The 18,161-nt window shown below is 43.3% G+C and overlaps 1 protein-coding gene across 1 annotated transcript; it reads right to left on the bottom strand.

The window, feature by feature from the left end:
- Positions 1 to 7,876: 7,876 nt before the first annotated feature.
- Positions 7,877 to 11,668, bottom strand: RPS13 (ribosomal protein S13). Its single transcript, XM_080815470.1, has 6 exons — positions 11,029 to 11,668; positions 10,834 to 10,882; positions 10,564 to 10,642; positions 9,160 to 9,329; positions 8,618 to 8,718; positions 7,877 to 8,003 (listed from the first exon to the last, which is right to left on the bottom strand). Exons 1-6 carry the CDS (start codon positions 11,049 to 11,051, stop codon positions 7,970 to 7,972), a joined length of 456 nt encoding a protein of 151 aa, XP_080671596.1. The 5' UTR covers positions 11,052 to 11,668; the 3' UTR covers positions 7,877 to 7,969.
- Between the last annotated feature and the right edge of the window lie 6,493 nt (positions 11,669 to 18,161).

The raw sequence follows: 18,161 nt of genomic DNA, 5'->3' as shown, positions 1-18,161 counted from the left end.
TTTCTATTAAATAAAAATTTAAAAAAAAAAAAAAAAAGAAGAAGAACTTTCCAGACACAGATGGACCCGTCTGTGCAGCCCCACCCAATCCTGCTCAGCTCCTCCCCACTAGAGAGGCACTGCTCTCCTGATACCGGGCCATCTTCCCAAACTACGACTGCATATGTCATTATGTCTGGAGCCACAGCAACACGTAGCAGTGGAAGCAGCAGTACGACTGCAGGTGGAGCTGGAGACAGCACTTGCTTGAGTGGAAAGGCAACTCCTACCCTTAGCGCGGGAGAATGTGAATTGTTACTTATAGGTAAGAAAACTAGAAACAATGTAAAAGAGAGCGGTGCCAAAATTCACTTAGATGTCTGGAGATTTTAAAAGTTGATTTCTCAGGGCACCTGCGTGGCTCAGGTTAAGGTCTGACTCTTGATTTCAGCTCAGGTCTTGATCGCAGGTTCACTGAGTTCAAGCCCTGCACTGTGCTCTGTACTAGGCATGGAACCTACATAAAAAATAAAACAAAATCTTACTTCTCTAATGGATGTATTTCCATACATTAGGAATTAGCTAAAATGTTACTGTTCATAATTTTTAAATTGATTTGTCTAGAAGAACATGGATCTTTTTAAAAAGGCTTTTGTATGTATGTGTTTATTTGTTTATTTTAAGTAATCTCTATGCCCAGTGTGGGGCTCGAACTCATGACTCCTGTATCAAGAGTTGCAGGCTCTACTGACTGAGCCAGCCAGTTGCCCTGAACATGGGTCTTTGTTATTTGCATTCCTCACAAAAACAAACAAAAACAAAACAAAAGGATTGCAAGAGGTACTGAGGTAGAGTGATAGGAACACTAGACTTTCTAATGGTCTTGGTTTGAGTTACCATTTATAAACCTCAATTTCCCCATCTTTTTTTTTTTTTAAAGATTTATTTATTTATTTATTTGACAGACAGAGATCACAAGCAGGCAGAGAGGCAGGCAGAGAAAGAGGAAGGGAAGCAGGCTCCCTGCTGAGCAGAGAGCCCGATGTGGGGCTCGATCCCAGGACCCTGGGATCATGACCTGAGCTGAAGGCAGAGGCTTTAACCCACTGAGCCACCCAGGCGCCCCTCCCCATCTTTTTTTTTAAAGTGTGCTCCACACCCAGCGCAGAGCCCAGTGTGGGGCTTGAAGTCACAATCCTGAGATCAAGACCTGAGCTGAGATCAAGAGTCAGATGCCCAACTGACTGAGCCACCTAGGCAACCCTCCCCACGGAATATATGTTGTTTTGAATTTATCCCAAACCGCCTTTCAAGAATAGCTGGAATTAATTTTGGGGAGTTGTAAAAATCAAAGAAATAATAAATGTGAATACATGCAAATTATACGAAGCTGCAGGTTATTTGGTAGTGTTAGCACCAGCAACAACACTATATATGCCACCTAGTGGCAAAAAAGAGTAACTGCAGCTGGGTATGCCTGCTTGGGCTCTCTCGCCAGCTATCAAATGTTTTTTAAATGTGCAACCATAAGCATTTTATTTTATTTAAGATTTTTTTAAGATTTTACTTATCTGAAAGAGACAGAGATAGTGACAGAGAGCAAGAGCAGGAAGGAGAGGGAGAAGGACGCTCCCTACTGAGCACAGAGCCTGACTCAGGGCTCAGTTCCAGGACCCTGGGATAATGCCTTGAGTCGAAGGCAGTTGCTTAACTGACTGAGCCACCCAGGCATTCTTCAAATAAATAAAATCTTTTTTTTTTTTTTAAGGATATTTATTTATTTATTTATTTGTTTAACAGAAAGAGAGCACAAGCAGGGGAAGCAGCAGGCAGAGAGAGGGAGAGAGAGAAGCAGGCTCCCTACTCCATGGAAAAGGGAGCCAATGTCGGGCTTGATCCCAGGGCCCTGGGATCATGACCCAAAATGAAGGCAGATGCTCAACTGGCTGAGCTACCCAGGCGCCCCTAAATAGAATCTTAAAAAAAAAAAAAACAAAAACAAAAAAAAAAAACAAAAAAAACCCTGACTTGATGGTTCAGTCAGGTAAGCATCTGACTTCAGCTCAGGTCATGACCTCAGGGTCCTGTGGTTGAGCCCAAAACTGGGCTCCTTGGTCAGCAGGAGCCTGCTTCTCCCTCTCCCTCTGCCTGCCACTCTGCCTACTTGTGCTGACTGTCAAATAAATAAATAAAATCTTTAAAAAAATGAAAAAAAAAAACAAAAAACAAACCCAAGGTATTATTATTGCAAAACTGAGAAAACTAAGCTATAAAGAGATTATCCTAAAAGCGAGTCCACACACACACACAAAGAAAAAAAAAAAAGAAAAGAAAAAAGGAAAAGAAACACAGATTACAAAAGAGTGGGAGATAGAATGATACCTGACTTCTCAACAGCAGTTTTTTAATCTAGAAACAATAAGCACTAAAAATTCTTAGGAAAAGCTATTTCCCACCTATATTCTATTCCAAGTCAAGTTCTCTATCAATCATCAGTGAGGGTTGAAAAAAGACTTTTTTCCAAGATCTCCAAAACTTTCTTCAACTCCCATGTGCATTCATTTAACATTTATGTGCATTAAGATTGAGAACGTACTACATACCAGACATTATTCTAGATACTAGGGATATAGCAGTGAACAATGTCCTTGTTCTAATGGTCTCATGATCTGAAAATATCAACATAATGTGTCAGGTAGTAATCGGTATGCTGAAGAATGGCAGGATTGAGGGGAAGGAGTGCTGGGTGGGAGGGTGCCCTCTTTTAGATAGGGCTTATGAAAAAAAAAAAAAGAATAGATAGGGCTTATGATGTTACAGTTGAACACACCTAAAGAACAAGCCATGTGGATAGCTTGGGGTTAAGAGCCTTCCAGGCTGAGGAATTAACCAGGGCAATGGCTCTGGGAGGAGGGTCTGTGAAATCAGGCCACCAGCACTGGACAGGCTGGTAGGAGAAGAACAGAGGTGGCTGGAGGAAGCCAGGTCACGGGGGCCCTTTGTGCTGGATACTTTCCTCTTGTCCCTCCAGACCTACTCTCCACCCTTGGAGATGGTATGATGTTCATACCAACAGGCTCCCTTGGCCTCTGGCTTCCTGTGAGATTGGCTGATGAAAAGCCCCTGCAATGACTCAGAAGGCACGAGTCCTTACTGAGGATCACAACTTCTGCAGGTGACTCTCCGCAGCTGAGTTCCCTTGCACTCTTCAGACTGGGGTGGAAATGCTAGTGTCTCCCCCACGTTGCTAGCTTGAGGGAATCATATGCAGTCTGCCCTGTGGCTTCCCTAAACCCCACTCTTATCTTTGTAAAATATTGCTTTAATAGCAATTCCTCAAAGCTGGTATGACATCCATTTCCCATCAGGATCCTAACACTCCCTTAATAGGGCAAGGTAAGGATTTTCAATTTTATTCTGAGATGGGAAACCACTGGGGGTTTTGGAACCTATGAGACATCATGTGACTTGCATTTTATTTTTTAATAAAATAAAATGTGAGTGGTGCGGCAGGGGGTGGGGGAGATGGAGAGAAAGAATCTTAAGCGGGATTCCATACTCAGCACGGAGCCTGATGTAGGCTCACATCTCATGACCCTGAGCCGAAATCAAGAGGGGGATGCTTAAAAAAAAAAAAAAAAAAGCAAAAAAAAAGCTGGATACTTAACTAAGTCACCCAGTCTCCCCAACAACTTAAATTGTAAAAGGTCACTTTAGATGCTGGATGTAGAAAATGCCTCAGTGGGGTCACAAGTGGAAAGAGAACAGGCAGCTTTTAGAGTATGAAGGGTAGAAAGTGACTTGCGTTAGGGTGGTTGTAGTAAAGGTCATAGGTGTTTAAATGTAAGCATATGCTGTAAAGGTAGAGCTAAGAGGACTTGGTGATCAAGTATATGCAGTGTTAAGAGAGGAAAGTCAAAGACAGGTTTTTGGTCTGAGGATAAGTTGCCATTTACTGAGTTGGAGATGTCTGGGGAGAGAGCAGGTTTGGGCTGCAAAAATCAAGAGCTCTGCTTGGGATTAAAAAAAAAAAATGTCTAGGAGTTTATTGGAGATCCAAGTGGGGATGTTGACTAGGCAGATGCACATTAAGGCTGGAGTTCAGACTGCAAAAGGGAAGAGATTTTTAGTTGTCTTGTAAAATACTTCTAAAACCACACATATTCATAACTTTGATTAATAAATAAAGTGGGGACCCCTGGCTGACTCAGTAGAGCCCGTAACTTAATCTCAGGGGTCCTTGTGAGTTTGAGCCCCATGCTGGGCATAGAATTTACTTAGAAAACAAAACAAAACAAAAAAACAAAAACCAGCTGTCACTTGGAGGAAAGATGATTTTCAAGTTGCCTTTTTTTTTTTTTTTTTAAGTAAACTCTATCCCCAACACAGAGCTCAAACTCGTGAGGACGCCGAGGTCAAGAACTGCATGCTCTACCGACTGACCAGCCAAGTATCCCCCCACAAAGATTTTTAGATGAAGAGAACAGTTGAAGGAAGCCTTCAAACCCTAGCTGCTCATATATGGGTAGATTTGGACAAATAGTATGCACATGCTCATTCCAACCGTGTCAGAGAAGATGTTACAAAGAAAAAAACATATGGAAACTTTTGTTTAAAAAGGAAGAATAAATGTCTAAGTCTGAAAGATGAAGACCATATTAAAGAGAAAGAGAAGCAGGAAAAAAACAATCTAATTAGACTGATCCATTTTTAAAAAACAAATAAGAAAAATCATTAGGCACAATACCAATAAAATTCCTAAACTTCTAAACAAGATGAAAAGACAGAGGGAAAAATATTTGTAGCACATGATAAAGCATTAGGAATTACAATGTTCCAAAAGAGACAAACTAGAGTAAGTTTCCCAAAAGGGAAACGTAAGATATTCATTAATCTAACGAGTAAAACAGAATAAGGTATAAACAAGTATCATTCTCATGCACTTTTTGAGAACTTTACCAGACTTCTGAAATGCAGTTTTGCAAAATATACAAAATATAAAAGATACATGCCAAAGTTCCCATTCCTGTGAGTTTTATCTTGAGACAACTACAAGGCAAGTTACAGTAGGTGACACCTATGGAATGCCAAAACCAGAACATAACCAGTAAAAAATGATAATGGGATGATATGTATAGTATGATGACCATGTTCCAAGTGTCTTTGTGATTATCTGAACAGGTATTATCTGGAGGAATGTTCATCAAATAAGCCAAGTTTCTCTCTGAATGACTGACGACCACCACATACAAAGCACCTCATGCAATCCTCACAATAATTTAGATTCTTGAGATTTCACCCCCACAGCCTTCAAGTGGCTGTTGCTGAAAACCTGTTTGACCCCCTCTGCCCACCACTTAAAAGGATTGCATGTTTTAGCATTTTTTTTACTATCAAGTATACTAAAAAAAAAATTTTTTTTTGAAGATTTTATTTGACAGACAGAGATCACAAGTAGACAGAGAGGCAGGCAGAGAGAGAGGGGGGAAGCAGACTCCCTGCTGAGCAGAGCCCAATGCAGGACTCAATCCCAGGACCCTGAGATCATGACCTGAGCTGAAGGCAGAGGCTTAACCCACTGAGCCACCTAGGTACCCCAAGTACACTAAAATTTTTAAGGGGCTAAACACCTCCCACATGTAGTCATATTTAATATCTGCAGTAATTCTCTTGGCTTGATGGCAAGAATCACAAATACACAAATGCTTTTTAAAGGAGGCTCCATGCCTAGCGTGGAGCCTGAAGCAGGGTTTAACTCATGACCCTGAATCAAGACTGAGCAGAGATCGAGTTGGGACTCAACCGACTGAACCACCCAGGCGCCCCACAGATACTTCCTTTAATTAAAAAGAAACCTAGATATGCTTTGAAACTTTGAATATGAAACTTTTAACTAGATATGCTTTGAAATGTCCCGCCAACTATTAACTTTTTGGTCCAGAACCATCAATACCCAACATCTGCATAGCTACCGAAGGATTACAAAGGACTGTGCCAGGTGTTTTGTTTGACTTGTTCATCACTCTGGGAGATGTTTGTCTTATTAGTCAGTTTAATTCCTGGTTTATAATGTTTAACCACTTTTAAGACATGAACACACACACAAGAGATTTAAAAATCTACCACCAGGTAAGAATTGGGTACAATACTGCAACAGACTGTTTCCCATTATTTGTGAGCCTATTAGTAAGGGGGACTGAGTCAGCTTGCATACCCAGCATAGAACACAGTACTGGGTAGGTGAGTATAGAAGTGCCCTAAGGAACAATGTAAACCACTTGGTGTCTGTACCCTCAGAGCACAGCACTCAAAAGGCCATCAATGATAGCCGATACTGGTCTCTTAAAAACAATGGACTTTGCCTAACAGTGTGATTTCAAACACAACTTAGATTATTGCTTAGGGTAAAAAGTTGATCTCAGGGTCCTGGGATGGAGCCCGGCATTAGGCTCTCTGCTCAGTGGGGAGCCTTCTTCCCCCTCTCTCTCTGCCTGCTTGTGATCTCTGTCAAATAAAGAAAGAAAAATCTTTGGAAAAAACTTACTGGGGCACCTGGGTGGCTCAGTGGGTTAAAGTCTCTGCCTTAGCTCAGGTCATGATCCCAGAGTCCTGGGATCAAGTCCCATATCCGGCTCTAGGCTCAGCAGGGAGCCTACTTCTTCCTTTCTCTCTCTCTGCCTGCCTCTCTGCCTACTTGTGATCTCTGGATGTAAAATAAATAAATAAAATCTTAAAAAAAAAAAAAGCTTATTAGTTTACAGTCTTACAATCTTCAACTCACCAACTTACCTCTTAAAAAAAAAAGATTTTATTTCAGAGAGAGCACAAGCACGAGGTGTGGGGGGCTGGGGGAACAGAGAGAGCAGTAGCCTCCCTGGCGGGGCTAGATCCCAGGAATCAGGACCTGAGGCGAAGGCAGATGCTTAACTGAGCCACCCAGGTGCCTCTTTTAAACAGGGATACCCACTTACCTCACTGGGTTAAGAATATTCTGAAAAGACCCAGGTGAGTACATTTTATTTTAACCCATCCAAAGTTGCCAGGCTGTCACCTGAGTTCCTCTCACAGACCATTCTTCTGGTTCCCTCTGCTCCAGATGGAACTGTGCTTGTTGTTACCTGAATTCCTTCTTCCTCATCTTTAAGCCTTACCAGCAAGACTGGGATCCAAAACTAGTTCTTCCTGAAGCCCTCTCCATACCACAGAGGAACTTTCTTACACATTCCTGACTAGACTATACCACTGCATACACTATCTGGATGGTATTTATCACAGGTCCAGCTCAATATTAACATTGAACGTATTGAGAACACTTAAGAAACGGAGCACCTGGGTAGCTCAATGTCTAATTTTGGCTCAGTGGAGCTCCAAGTCAGGCTCTGTGCTCAGTCTGCCTGTCCCCTGCCCTCTGCCTGAGCTCTCTTTCTCAGTAAATAAATCTTAAAAACAAAAACAAAAGCTTAACATTTTTGTCATGACATCAAAAAAATTAAGTCACGACTTCGTTTCTTCCAGTCCTGCAACCCCCACCCTCCATTTAACAACCCCTCATGAAGTTATACACTGCTCAACTAGTTAACAGTGAAGGGATGAAAAAGACAGGTGCTATCTTGTTGCCCCCTGCGTGGAATCACACACTTCTCACTGTGCCAACACACCCTCACATCTAAAAAGACCAACATAGGGACACCTGGGTGGCTCAGCTGGTTAAGCGGCTGCCTTCAGCTCAGGTCATGATCCCAGTGTCCTGGGATCAAGTCCCACATCGGGCTCCTTGCTCGACAGGGAGCCTGCTTCTCCCTCTGCCTCTGCCTGCCACTCTGTCTGCCTGTGCTCACTCTCTCTCTCTGACAAATAAATAAAATCTTTAAAAAATAAAAAAATAAAAAGACCAACATACATGAATCATTATGTTATTTTTAGGAAAAGAAATACAAAATATGCTTCTATAGTTAGACAATGATTTTATTGCTTGAGTGCATAGTCAAATTTACGCGACCAGGGCAGAAGCTGTGGATGACTCGCTGAAAAGGAAAAAAGGGGAAAGAAGAGCTCATTAAAAGAGGTCCTCCATATTCATTCAGACTCTCACACCTAACGGAGCTACTTCTAAACAGCTAAAAATAAACCACAAATATATAAAATGCACTATAGTGCCAAGTTCCTGAATTAGTTCATTGTGCCCAAGCATAAAGAATGAAGATGTTCATTCATCTAAGGAAGAACCAGCCAACGTAAGGAAAAGACCTTCTGATGAAAACTGACAATGTCTGGAAATTAATTATTATAGTGAGCAATCTATGCAAACCTGAAGACAACATAAACACAGGGAGCAGAGGTATGAACTGAAACTATACCCACTATCTAGAAGTGATTTAAAGGGCTTATTAATGTTTTAAAAAATCAGGGATCTGCAAACCACATCCCTTTGCTTGTCTTTGGAAATAAAGTTTCAGTGGACCATAGCCATGCCCATTTGCTTACGTATTGTCTATGGCTGTATTCCTCCTAATAATGGCAGAGTTGCAGGGTACCTGACCACATAGCCATGGCCTTAAAACAGCTTTTACTAGAGTAGCTACTGTATTTACTGTATGGCTAACGTCTGTTCTTATTAACAAAAAACGTTAATACTTACTACTTCCAATTGGGGGGGAGGACTCGTTTGGTCTTATAGTATCGAGCCAACCGGTGAATACGGCTCTCTATCAGAATCAGTCGGAATTTAGCATCCTTGTCCTAAAAATAGACAGAATTCAAGAAAAACACTCAAAACATTATCAAACTTTAACATAAGAATGGACAGACACCATGCAGTCTAATGAAGTTACCCAATGCCCTATAACAGATTCATAGACTAGGGTTCATGTGGCTCAAATTAAGTCCTTAAGGGAATTTAAGGTTTCCAGAAATCTTAACATGAATGATTTGCAACACTCTGTAATTAAAAAAAATAATAATGAAGCAGTAAAACTTTGCAAACAAACACCTCAACATTTCCAACCAACTGAATATACTGCAGCTACTGGAGCAAAAGTCATGCCCCCACAATTTCTTCTGGTACATTTCAAAGCAACTGGAGTGCGACAAGTTTGTGCTTTAAGCCTCTTTAGGTAATTCACATCAGATGCCTAATACTTTACTGAAATTAAGTTCATATAAGCAATTCTATTCTCTCACCTTTCTGTTCCTCTCAAGATGCTTTCGAACAGCAACAGCTTTCTTAATCAAATGGTAGAGATCCTCAGGAAGATCAGGAGCGAGTCCTTTGGACTTAAGAATTCTCAAGATTTTATTGCCTGTCACAAAACGTACTTGTGCCACACCATGGGAGTCTCTCAGAATCACACCTGAAAAAGAAGTAATATAAATTCCCCCACCAAACACACAGCTGGAGCATGTGATGTCAAAGCTCTGAGATCAAGTCATTTTCCAAGTTTTCCTCTGTAAAACAGGGTTACTTATCTATCACAGAAACCAACATTAGAATGCATGCAAACCTGAGACATCCAAGGTTGGTTTACCCAACACTAAGAAAAACCCTTCTGGAGGAAACTGCAAATGTTGGAAGACCATCGTCAGAGCAAACTTGCTGAATTATAGGCCACCAAAGAAATCAATGAGATTCCAGCTATGTATATATCCTCAGTAATTAAAACCCAACATTTATTAAGAAATTGTAACAGACTTTTTAATTTTTTTCAAATTTTGTCAGAGAGAGGAGGAGAGAGCACAAGCAGGGAGAGAAGCAAACAGAGGGAGAAGCAGGCTCCCTGCTAAGCAGGGAGCCCCATGTGGGACTTGATCCCAGTACCCCGATCATGACCCGAACCGGAGGCAGACACTTAACTGACTGAGCCACCCAGGCGTCCCTGTATCACACGTTCTTGTAAAAAATAACGCGTTCTTTACACGCGTTATTTTTTAAATCTCAAAATAGCACCATCTGAACACTTGACAGTCTATTACCTACTTCCTATAGTGTGTAGTACCTCTGTTAGACTACATAAGCTCCAAGAAGACATGTATTTTGCCCTTTTCTAGACTACTGTATTCTCCGGGTCCAGACCCACACAGCAGGTGAACATCTGCTGAATGAAACCACGAGCACAAAGTTACACACAACCGAGGTTCAAACCACAATCTAAGTGTGACAAGTACTCTTGTGTTGCCAATCCCAACTCCTCCATTTAATAGATGAGTGATCTGGGCGAATTGTACAGCTGCCCAGTGCCTGTTTCCTCAACTGAAGAATGGAGAAAAACTTCGCATTTGAAGGGACAGTGGTCAGAACGAAATGAGGTCGGTAAAGGTAAAATGTTTAGAACCATTCAAACTAGGAGAGCACCAAGCCCACAGTAATACTCATTAAATCTTGGAGACCACTTTAGTAATTTCCTCCTCTTCCAAATAAGAACCTGAGAGTCTGACAAATGAACACTAGGCCCCGGTCATCGGTAGTAAAGGCAGGAAAACGAGCAAAAGGTTTTCAAAGCATATATGCGGCACATTTACCCCCAGCGACTTTCCCAGCAAGTTACATGTGGGCAGGCGGAAGGCGCTACGTTACCCAGGAACACCCACCGATCTGCGAGGGAGTCAGGCCCTTCTTGGCCAGTTTGTAGATCTGCTCCTTCACGTCGTCAGACGTCAACTTCAGCCACTGTTTACGAAAAGAAACTGGCCTTAGGACGAGAAACCAGGGAGGGTACCGAAGCTCTGCCGTCCTCACCACCCTCAGCAGCGCTCCTCATCATGCACACATGGCCCCTGGCCGGCACCGAGTCTCCCGAGGGATGGAAGGCAGCCCCCTCACCCTTCCCGCCTTCTCCCGCGTCCCCGCAAGCTACTTACGGTGGGAACGCTGCGGCGGTAAGGCAGAGCCGACTGGGACAGGCCCTTCCTGGGGAGAGAAAGAGTCTCCGGATGAGGTGGTGGTCAGTGCCACAACGGCCTAGAAAATCATCCTCTCGACTCGCTGCCCACGCGCTCTCCATTCCCCCAACCCCGCGGCCCAGCCCTGCAACCCGCTCAGAAACCCGAGCTCACCCGGGAGCATGCATGCGACCCATGATGGCGGCGGTCAGGCAGCGAGAAAGAGAGCGAGGGTAGGAACGCCGCAGGAAGCCACCCAGCACACAGGAAGTGACCTCACACACGTCCTCGTTTCTCGCGTGCAGGAGGCGGGACTACGCTGCGTGGCTCCCCGGCGGCCGCTGGCTGCCTATCCCGAAATGCACTTCAGCGCGGTACTGCGAGATTCCTCAATTGACAGGACTACTCTTCCCAGGATTCGTCAGGGTCTGAGGCGGCTCGTGGCCGGAGCGGGAAATGAAGACCTCGGCGGCGGACTTTCTGGAGCTGCCTGCGCTATAATCGTGCAGGTTCGAATCCCGGCCTGGGAGAGAGCGCAGAGCTGTGGGGTTGGTAGATTTGGTCCCTGTCCTAGAAAGGCCGTTAATGTGCTACACCGCCGCTCAGTGAAGTTCCGCCATAGACAATCGTCCATTCATTCGCCAGCGCCAGGTCTTGTACTGGGACTAGCTACCTCAAAGTCTGCCCCTGCCCGTAATAAATTCACTGGTAAAATACCATGCTAATAAGGGCTACACTTGAACTCATGGTAGTTACTGCCCAGCCACCCCTACCTTTTTTTTTTTTTTTTTTGAGATTTTACTTGAGAGAGAGCACGCTCAGGAACAGGGAGGGTAAAGGGGAGGGAGGGGCAGACTCGCCGCTGAGCAGGGAGCAGGACTGGAGGCCCCATCCCAGGACCCTGGGATCATGACCCGAGCAGACGCTCAACAGACTGAGCCATCCAGACCCCCCCCCCCATTTCTTATTTCTAATCCTAATTTAATCTCTGGGGGAGAGATTACTGACCACAGAGAAGAACCCAGGGATTTGAACTAGGCCAGGGCGGACCCCCTACCCACTACCTACTCCTCCACCTGGTAAACTTCCTCCTTCCCCTACAAGGCGCTGTAGGGCGCTTGGCTGGGCAGGGAGGCGTGTTGGGTGGATCCTCATAGAGCTGGGTGCCCCAGTGAGAGAAACTGGCCAACAGGGAAGAGTTTGGAAAACAAGATTGCCGAGGCAGAAGATGGGTGTGGAGATGAAAGTGTGGAGGAAGAGAAAGAAAAATACGTATTGAACTTCTAGCAAAAGGGAAGGGCCACTGAAACTCTTTTAAGACTGACTCAGTGCTGGTATATAGGAATGAGTTCAAAGAATGGACAAATGAAGGGGCTTGTTCAAAAGCAGCATGGCTCTGGGGAGGTGGGAGGTCAAATCAGGAAACGTCTGTCAATGTTTTAAGAAACTGGTAAGACTTAGAAACTAAAGTACTAGAACATCCACTTCCACTTTTTCAGCCTATCACTGTCTGATGAGTAATTTCCTTCTAAAGCATTAGGAACTCCATTCAAATTGAGTAGTCTATTTTCTCCTAGCAAAGGTGCATTCTTACCATTAGCCAAATTTACATCTTTAGTGCAGATATGGAATAGATATCTCAAAATTAACAAGGCTCCAATTCCTAAGCCCCTTACATGGCCACCTACTCCAAACCCGTAATTTCAGTTAAACACTACCCATTTGCTCAAACCACGAACCTTGGAATCTTGCTTTTTCTTTTTTTGTCTTGTTCCCACTTAGAGTCATCTCAGCTTTACAACAAATATATCATGAATACATTCGCACTTCTCCATTCCTGCTGCTGTTACTCCAAGCCAAGCCACTATCATCCTTCATTTGGGCAACTCAGTGGTATTGCAGATGTTTGTGCTTTCACTCATGTCTCCACCTCCAGCACATGCAACCCATTCTCCACCTAGCAGTGATCTTTGAAAAAAAAATTCTTTTTTTAAGAATTTATGTTTTTGAGAGAGGGAGTGAGAGCTAGCATGAGCGGGGGTGGGGGAGTGTGGCAGAGGGAGAAGCAGGCTCTCCACTGAGCAGGGAGCCAGGGCAGGACTCCATCCCAGGACCCCAAGATCATGACCTGAGCCAAAGGCAGAAGACGCTTAACCAACTGAGCCACCCAGGCACCCCCAAGCACAGTGATCTTTTAAAAACAGAAATTGATGTCCGGGGCGCCTGGGTGGCTCAGTGGGTTGGAGCCTCTGCCTTCGGCTCAGGTCTTGATCTCAGGGTCCTGGGATTGAGCCCCACATCCAGCTCTCTGCTCAGTGGGGAGCCTGCTTCTTCCTCTCTCTCTGCCTACTTGTGATCTCTGTCAAATGAATAAATAAATTCTTTATTAAAAAAAAAAAAGAAATTGATGTCCACCTGGGTGGCTCAGTCGGTTAAGCACCCGCCTTCCACTCATGTCACCATTCCAGAGTCCTGAGATGGAGTCCCACAGGAGGCTCCTTGCCTCAGCAGGGAGCCTGCCCCTCCCACTGCCCCTCCCCCTGCTTGTGCTTAGGCACGCTCTCTCTAGTAAATAAATAAATATAAAAAGATAAAAAAATAAATTGGATAATCTGTTACTTTTTTGAGTAAATCCCTCCTGTGTTCTCAGTGCATTTAGAATAAAATCCAAACCCTTGATCTTGCCACACCCTTGGTTCTAAACACTCCAGCCACACTTACCCCTTTCTGACCCTTTGAGGTAACAGGGGTGTTCCTTCACTCTTGTGATTGCAACTGCTGCTTTTCCCCAAGGTTTTCTCAGGTCTGTCTTTCAGATCCTGACCTCCAGGTCATCTCAAAGGCAGACTTCCCTGAGGAAGACCATCTAAAGTAGTCCTCCCTTCCAACATAGTGCACAAATCTCTAACATTTTCCTTTCTACTTGCTTGTTAGGTTGTCTGCTTTTTTCATTGCCTCCAGCCACCAGAACAGTGCCTGGCAGGCAGGAAGTTAGTCACTCAGTAATTATTTGAATGAACCTAAATATTTTTTTCCCCCATTTGAAGATGTCTAGACTACTAACTTTATTTCAGAAGGCAGAAGATAGTGAAAAGAATAAGATTTGGCAAACTAGACCGGATCACAATACATCCGTATGTAATTTGGATCAGGTCAGTTACTTAGTTACATGGGCGTTTAAGCCCTCAAGCATTGCTGGAATGATTTGCCTGGAGCCCCCTGACTTGTCATCACAATCATGTCCTTTAGTGGAATTGACTGAGGGAATATGATATAACCAACATTAGTGCTAGATTGTTTTTTGAGAATGGCACTCTGGTTAAAAAGAAAAAATCACTAGAATTGGTTGCTATAAAGACCCCATAGAACTTTTCTAAGTAGGAATGTTCAATCGAATATTCATGGAATAGGATTAACTATTATTTCAGGAGGCTTTTTGTTTGTTTTTGTCACCTTTAAGACTTCCACTAGAGTTGTTTTTTCCTAATCAGAGAGAGACAGTGAGCTCAAGTGGGGTAAGTGGCAGGCAGAGGGAGAAGCAGGCCTCCCGCTGAGCAGGGAGCCTGATGCCGGGCTGGATCTGAGGACCCCAGGATCAAGACTTGAGCCAAAGGCAGGCAGACGCTTAAGGACTGAGCCACCCAGGTGCCCCACTTTGAAATCTTTTGTAAATCAAACCTGATTTTTTTTAAAAGAAAATAATTCTATCTAAAAAGGTTACTGTTAACAAAATTTTTTAAAATATTTTATTTATTTGATAGACAGAAATCACAAGTAGGCCGAGAGGCAGGCAGAGAGAGAGGGGGAAGCAGGCTCCCGCTGAGCAGAGAGCCCAACGCAGGGCTCGATCCCAGGCCCCTGAGATCATGACCTGAGCCGAAGGCAGAGGCTTAACCCACTGAGCCACCCAGGCACCCCTGTTAACACAATTATTAAAAAGAGATTCAGTGATTAAATGGTTTTTAAGGATTGAACTTTTGAGGATTTTATTTGAGAGGGAGAGCGAGCGCGCACATGTGCATGTGGAGGATGCAGAGGGAAAGGAGAAACAGAAACCCTGCTAAGCCAGAAGCCCAAGGTGGGCTTTATCTCAGGACTCTGGGATGATGACCTGAGCTGATACCAGACACAACTGACTGAGCCATCTATGCACCCCTAGGGATTGAACTTTTTAAAAAAAATTTTTTTAAAAAGATTTTATTTATTTATTTGACAGACAGAGATCACAAGTAGGTAGAGAGAGAGAGGAGGAAGCAGGCTCCCTGCTGAGCAGAGAGCCCAACGCAGGGCTCGATCCCAGGACCCCGGGATCATGACCCCAGCCGAAGGCAGAGGCTTTGACCCACTGAAACACCCAGGTGTCCCTGAACTTTTTTTAAAAAAAGATTTTATTGGGCGCCTGGGTGGCTCAGTTGGTTAAGCCACTGCCTTCAGCTCAGGTCAGGATCCTGGAGTCCCGCAGGGAGTCTGCTTCTCCCTCCGACCTTCTCCCCTCTCATGCGCTCTCTTACTCTCTCAAATAAATAAAATAAAATACATAAAATCTTGAAAAAATATTTTGTTATTTCAGAGACAGTGCTCAAGGAAGGGGGGAGGGGCAGAGGGAGAGAGAGAATCTCAAGCAGAGGTCTTGCGACTGAGTGCAGGGCTGACACAGAGCTCAATCGCATGACGGAGCCGAAATAGAGCCAGATGTTCAACCAACTGAACCATCCAGGCCCCCCAGGATTGAACTTTTAGATACTATTTTTTGATGTAAAATTCACATACTATAGAATTTGCTGTTTTAACCATTTTAAAGTGCCTTTAGTATTTTCACAGTATAATCATCACTAATTCCAGGAATTTGCATCACCCTGAAAGAAGCCTCGTAGTCTTTAAGCAGTTAACTCTCCAGCCTCTCACAAACACTGGCAACCACTAATCTGCTTTGTCTCTATGGATTTGCCTGTTCTGAACATCTTGTATAAACAGAATCATATAGTATGTGGCCTTTTGTTTGTGGTTTCTTCATTATCAGGTTTTCAAGGTTCATCCATGTTGTAGTATCTATCCGTGCACCATTACTTTTTTAAGTAGTCTCCACGTCCACTGTGGGGCTTGAACTCAGGACCCTGAGATCAAGAGTCACATGCTCCAGTGACTGAGCCAACCATGTGCCCCAGCACTTCATTACTTTTTATGGCCAATTAGTATTCCACTGCATGGATATACCACATTTTACTTACCTATCCATCAGTTCATGGACATTTGGGCTATTTCTACTATTTGGCCATCATGAATAATGCTATGAAAGTTCATGTACAAGTATTTGAGTACATGTTTCCAATTCTCTTGGAAATTATATTATGAATTGCTGGGTCATAGGGTAACTGTTTAACTTTTTTGAAAATTGCCAAATGTTTTGTAGATGACCTACACCACTTTTCATTCCCACCACAAATGTATGAGGGCTCCAGTTTCCCCACTTTTTAAAAAATTCTAGCTATCCCAGTGGTTATGAATTGGTATCTCAGTTTTTTTGTTTTCTTTTTAGATTTTATTTGTCAGAGAGAGAGAGAGAGAGAGAGAAACAAAATGAGGGGAGAGGGAAAGAGGGTGAAGCAGGCTCCAAGCTGAGCAAAGAGCCCGATGTGGGACTTGGTCCCAGGACCCCAGGATCATGACCTGAGCAGAGGGCAGATACTTAACCAACTGAGCCACCCAGATTTCCCTCATAGTAGTTTTTTGTTTTTGTTTTTTTAAAGATTTTATTTATTTATTTGACAGACAGAGATCACAAGTAGGCAGAGAGGCAGGCAGAGAGAGAGGAGGAAGCAGGCTCCCCACTGAGCAGAGAGCCCGACTCGGGGGCTCAATCCCAGGACCCTGGGACCATGACCTGGGCCAAAGGCAGAGGCTTTAACCCACTGAGCCACCCAGGTGCCCCCACTCATAGTAGTTTTGATTAAAAAGTTTTGTGCACCAAAGGACACCATTCAGGTAAAAAGACATTTCACCAAATGCAGGGCTCTATCCCAGGACCCTGGGATCATGACCTGAGCCTAAGACAGACACTTAAGGACTGAGCCACCCAGGTGCCCCGCCCCTGAGTTTTAGGGTTCTTTAAATACTCTAGATATCAGGGCCTTATTAGATATGATTTCCAAGTATTCTCTCTCATTTGGTAAAATGTCTTTTTACCTGAATGGTGTCCTTTGGTGCACAAAACTTTTTAATTTCGATGAGCCAATTTATTCTCTTTTTCTTTTGTTGGTTGGGCTTCTTGTGTCATCCTTACAAAACTCATCTAATCCGAGGTTACAAAGATGTACACCTATGCTTTCTTCTGAGAGTTTATTTTAGCTATGTTTAGGTCTTTGATGTATTTTGAATCTTTGTATATGCTGTTTATAGTTTATACACTTTATTCTTTTGCATGTGGTTAGCTAATTGCCCCAGCACCATTTGTTGAAAAACCTCTTTCCCCATTGGTGGTGGCAGTCTGGTGTCTTTCGTGGATCATGATGCAAACAAAAACAACCAAATACAACCAAAGTTGTTCTAGAAAATAAAAATACAACAACCAAAATTAAAAACTCAATGGATGAGTTAAACAGTTGAAGAAAGAAGTAGTTAACTGGAAAAGAAGTCATAATAAATTATTCAGAACTGAAGAAAAATTTAAGAATAGATTGAATCCCAATAAAATAAAGATTTTTATACCTAAGCCCATCTTAGCTAATATGGAAAAGACAAGATTAGCCCTAAGGTAGAAACTATTGAAGTTTTGTGATGGATTCATTCATGAAATTCATTACACTGGTGTCTAATTTTGTATATGCCTAAAATTTGCATGATAAAGTATTCCAAAAGAGGATGAAATAAAAAAATTTTTTTCTTCTTCCTGACAGAAACCCAGCTTCTGATGGAGGTGATAAACCCCCCTAAGAAACTAGCTCTAATTGTTTAAGTTATTACTCTTTCATGGTCTTTGGGCCCTTTTACATGATCTCTTTAGGGTCATGTAGGGTCAGAAAACCATAGCCTCACACTGGTATCATTCTGGAATGATGGAGGTAAGATATTAGAAGAATCTACATTTCAGGATGCCTGGGTGCCTTAGCCATTAAAGCACCTGCTTTTGGCTTAGATCATGATCCCAGGGTCCTGGGATCGAGTCCTGCATTGGGCACCCTGCTCAGCTAGCTGGGAGTCTGCTTCTCCCTCTTGTCTGCTGCTCCCCCTGCTTGTGCTCTGACAAATGAGTAAAATCTTAAAAAAACAAAAAACAAAAAAACACAACCCTACATTTCTCTGTTCTGTAG

The sequence above is a fragment of the Martes martes genome (genome assembly GCF_963455335.1).
Source record: "Martes martes genome assembly, chromosome: 10".
NCBI lineage: Eukaryota > Metazoa > Chordata > Mammalia > Carnivora > Mustelidae > Martes > Martes martes.
The sequence above is the reverse complement of the archived record's forward strand: the minus strand, read 5'-3'. Positions and strand labels throughout refer to the sequence as shown.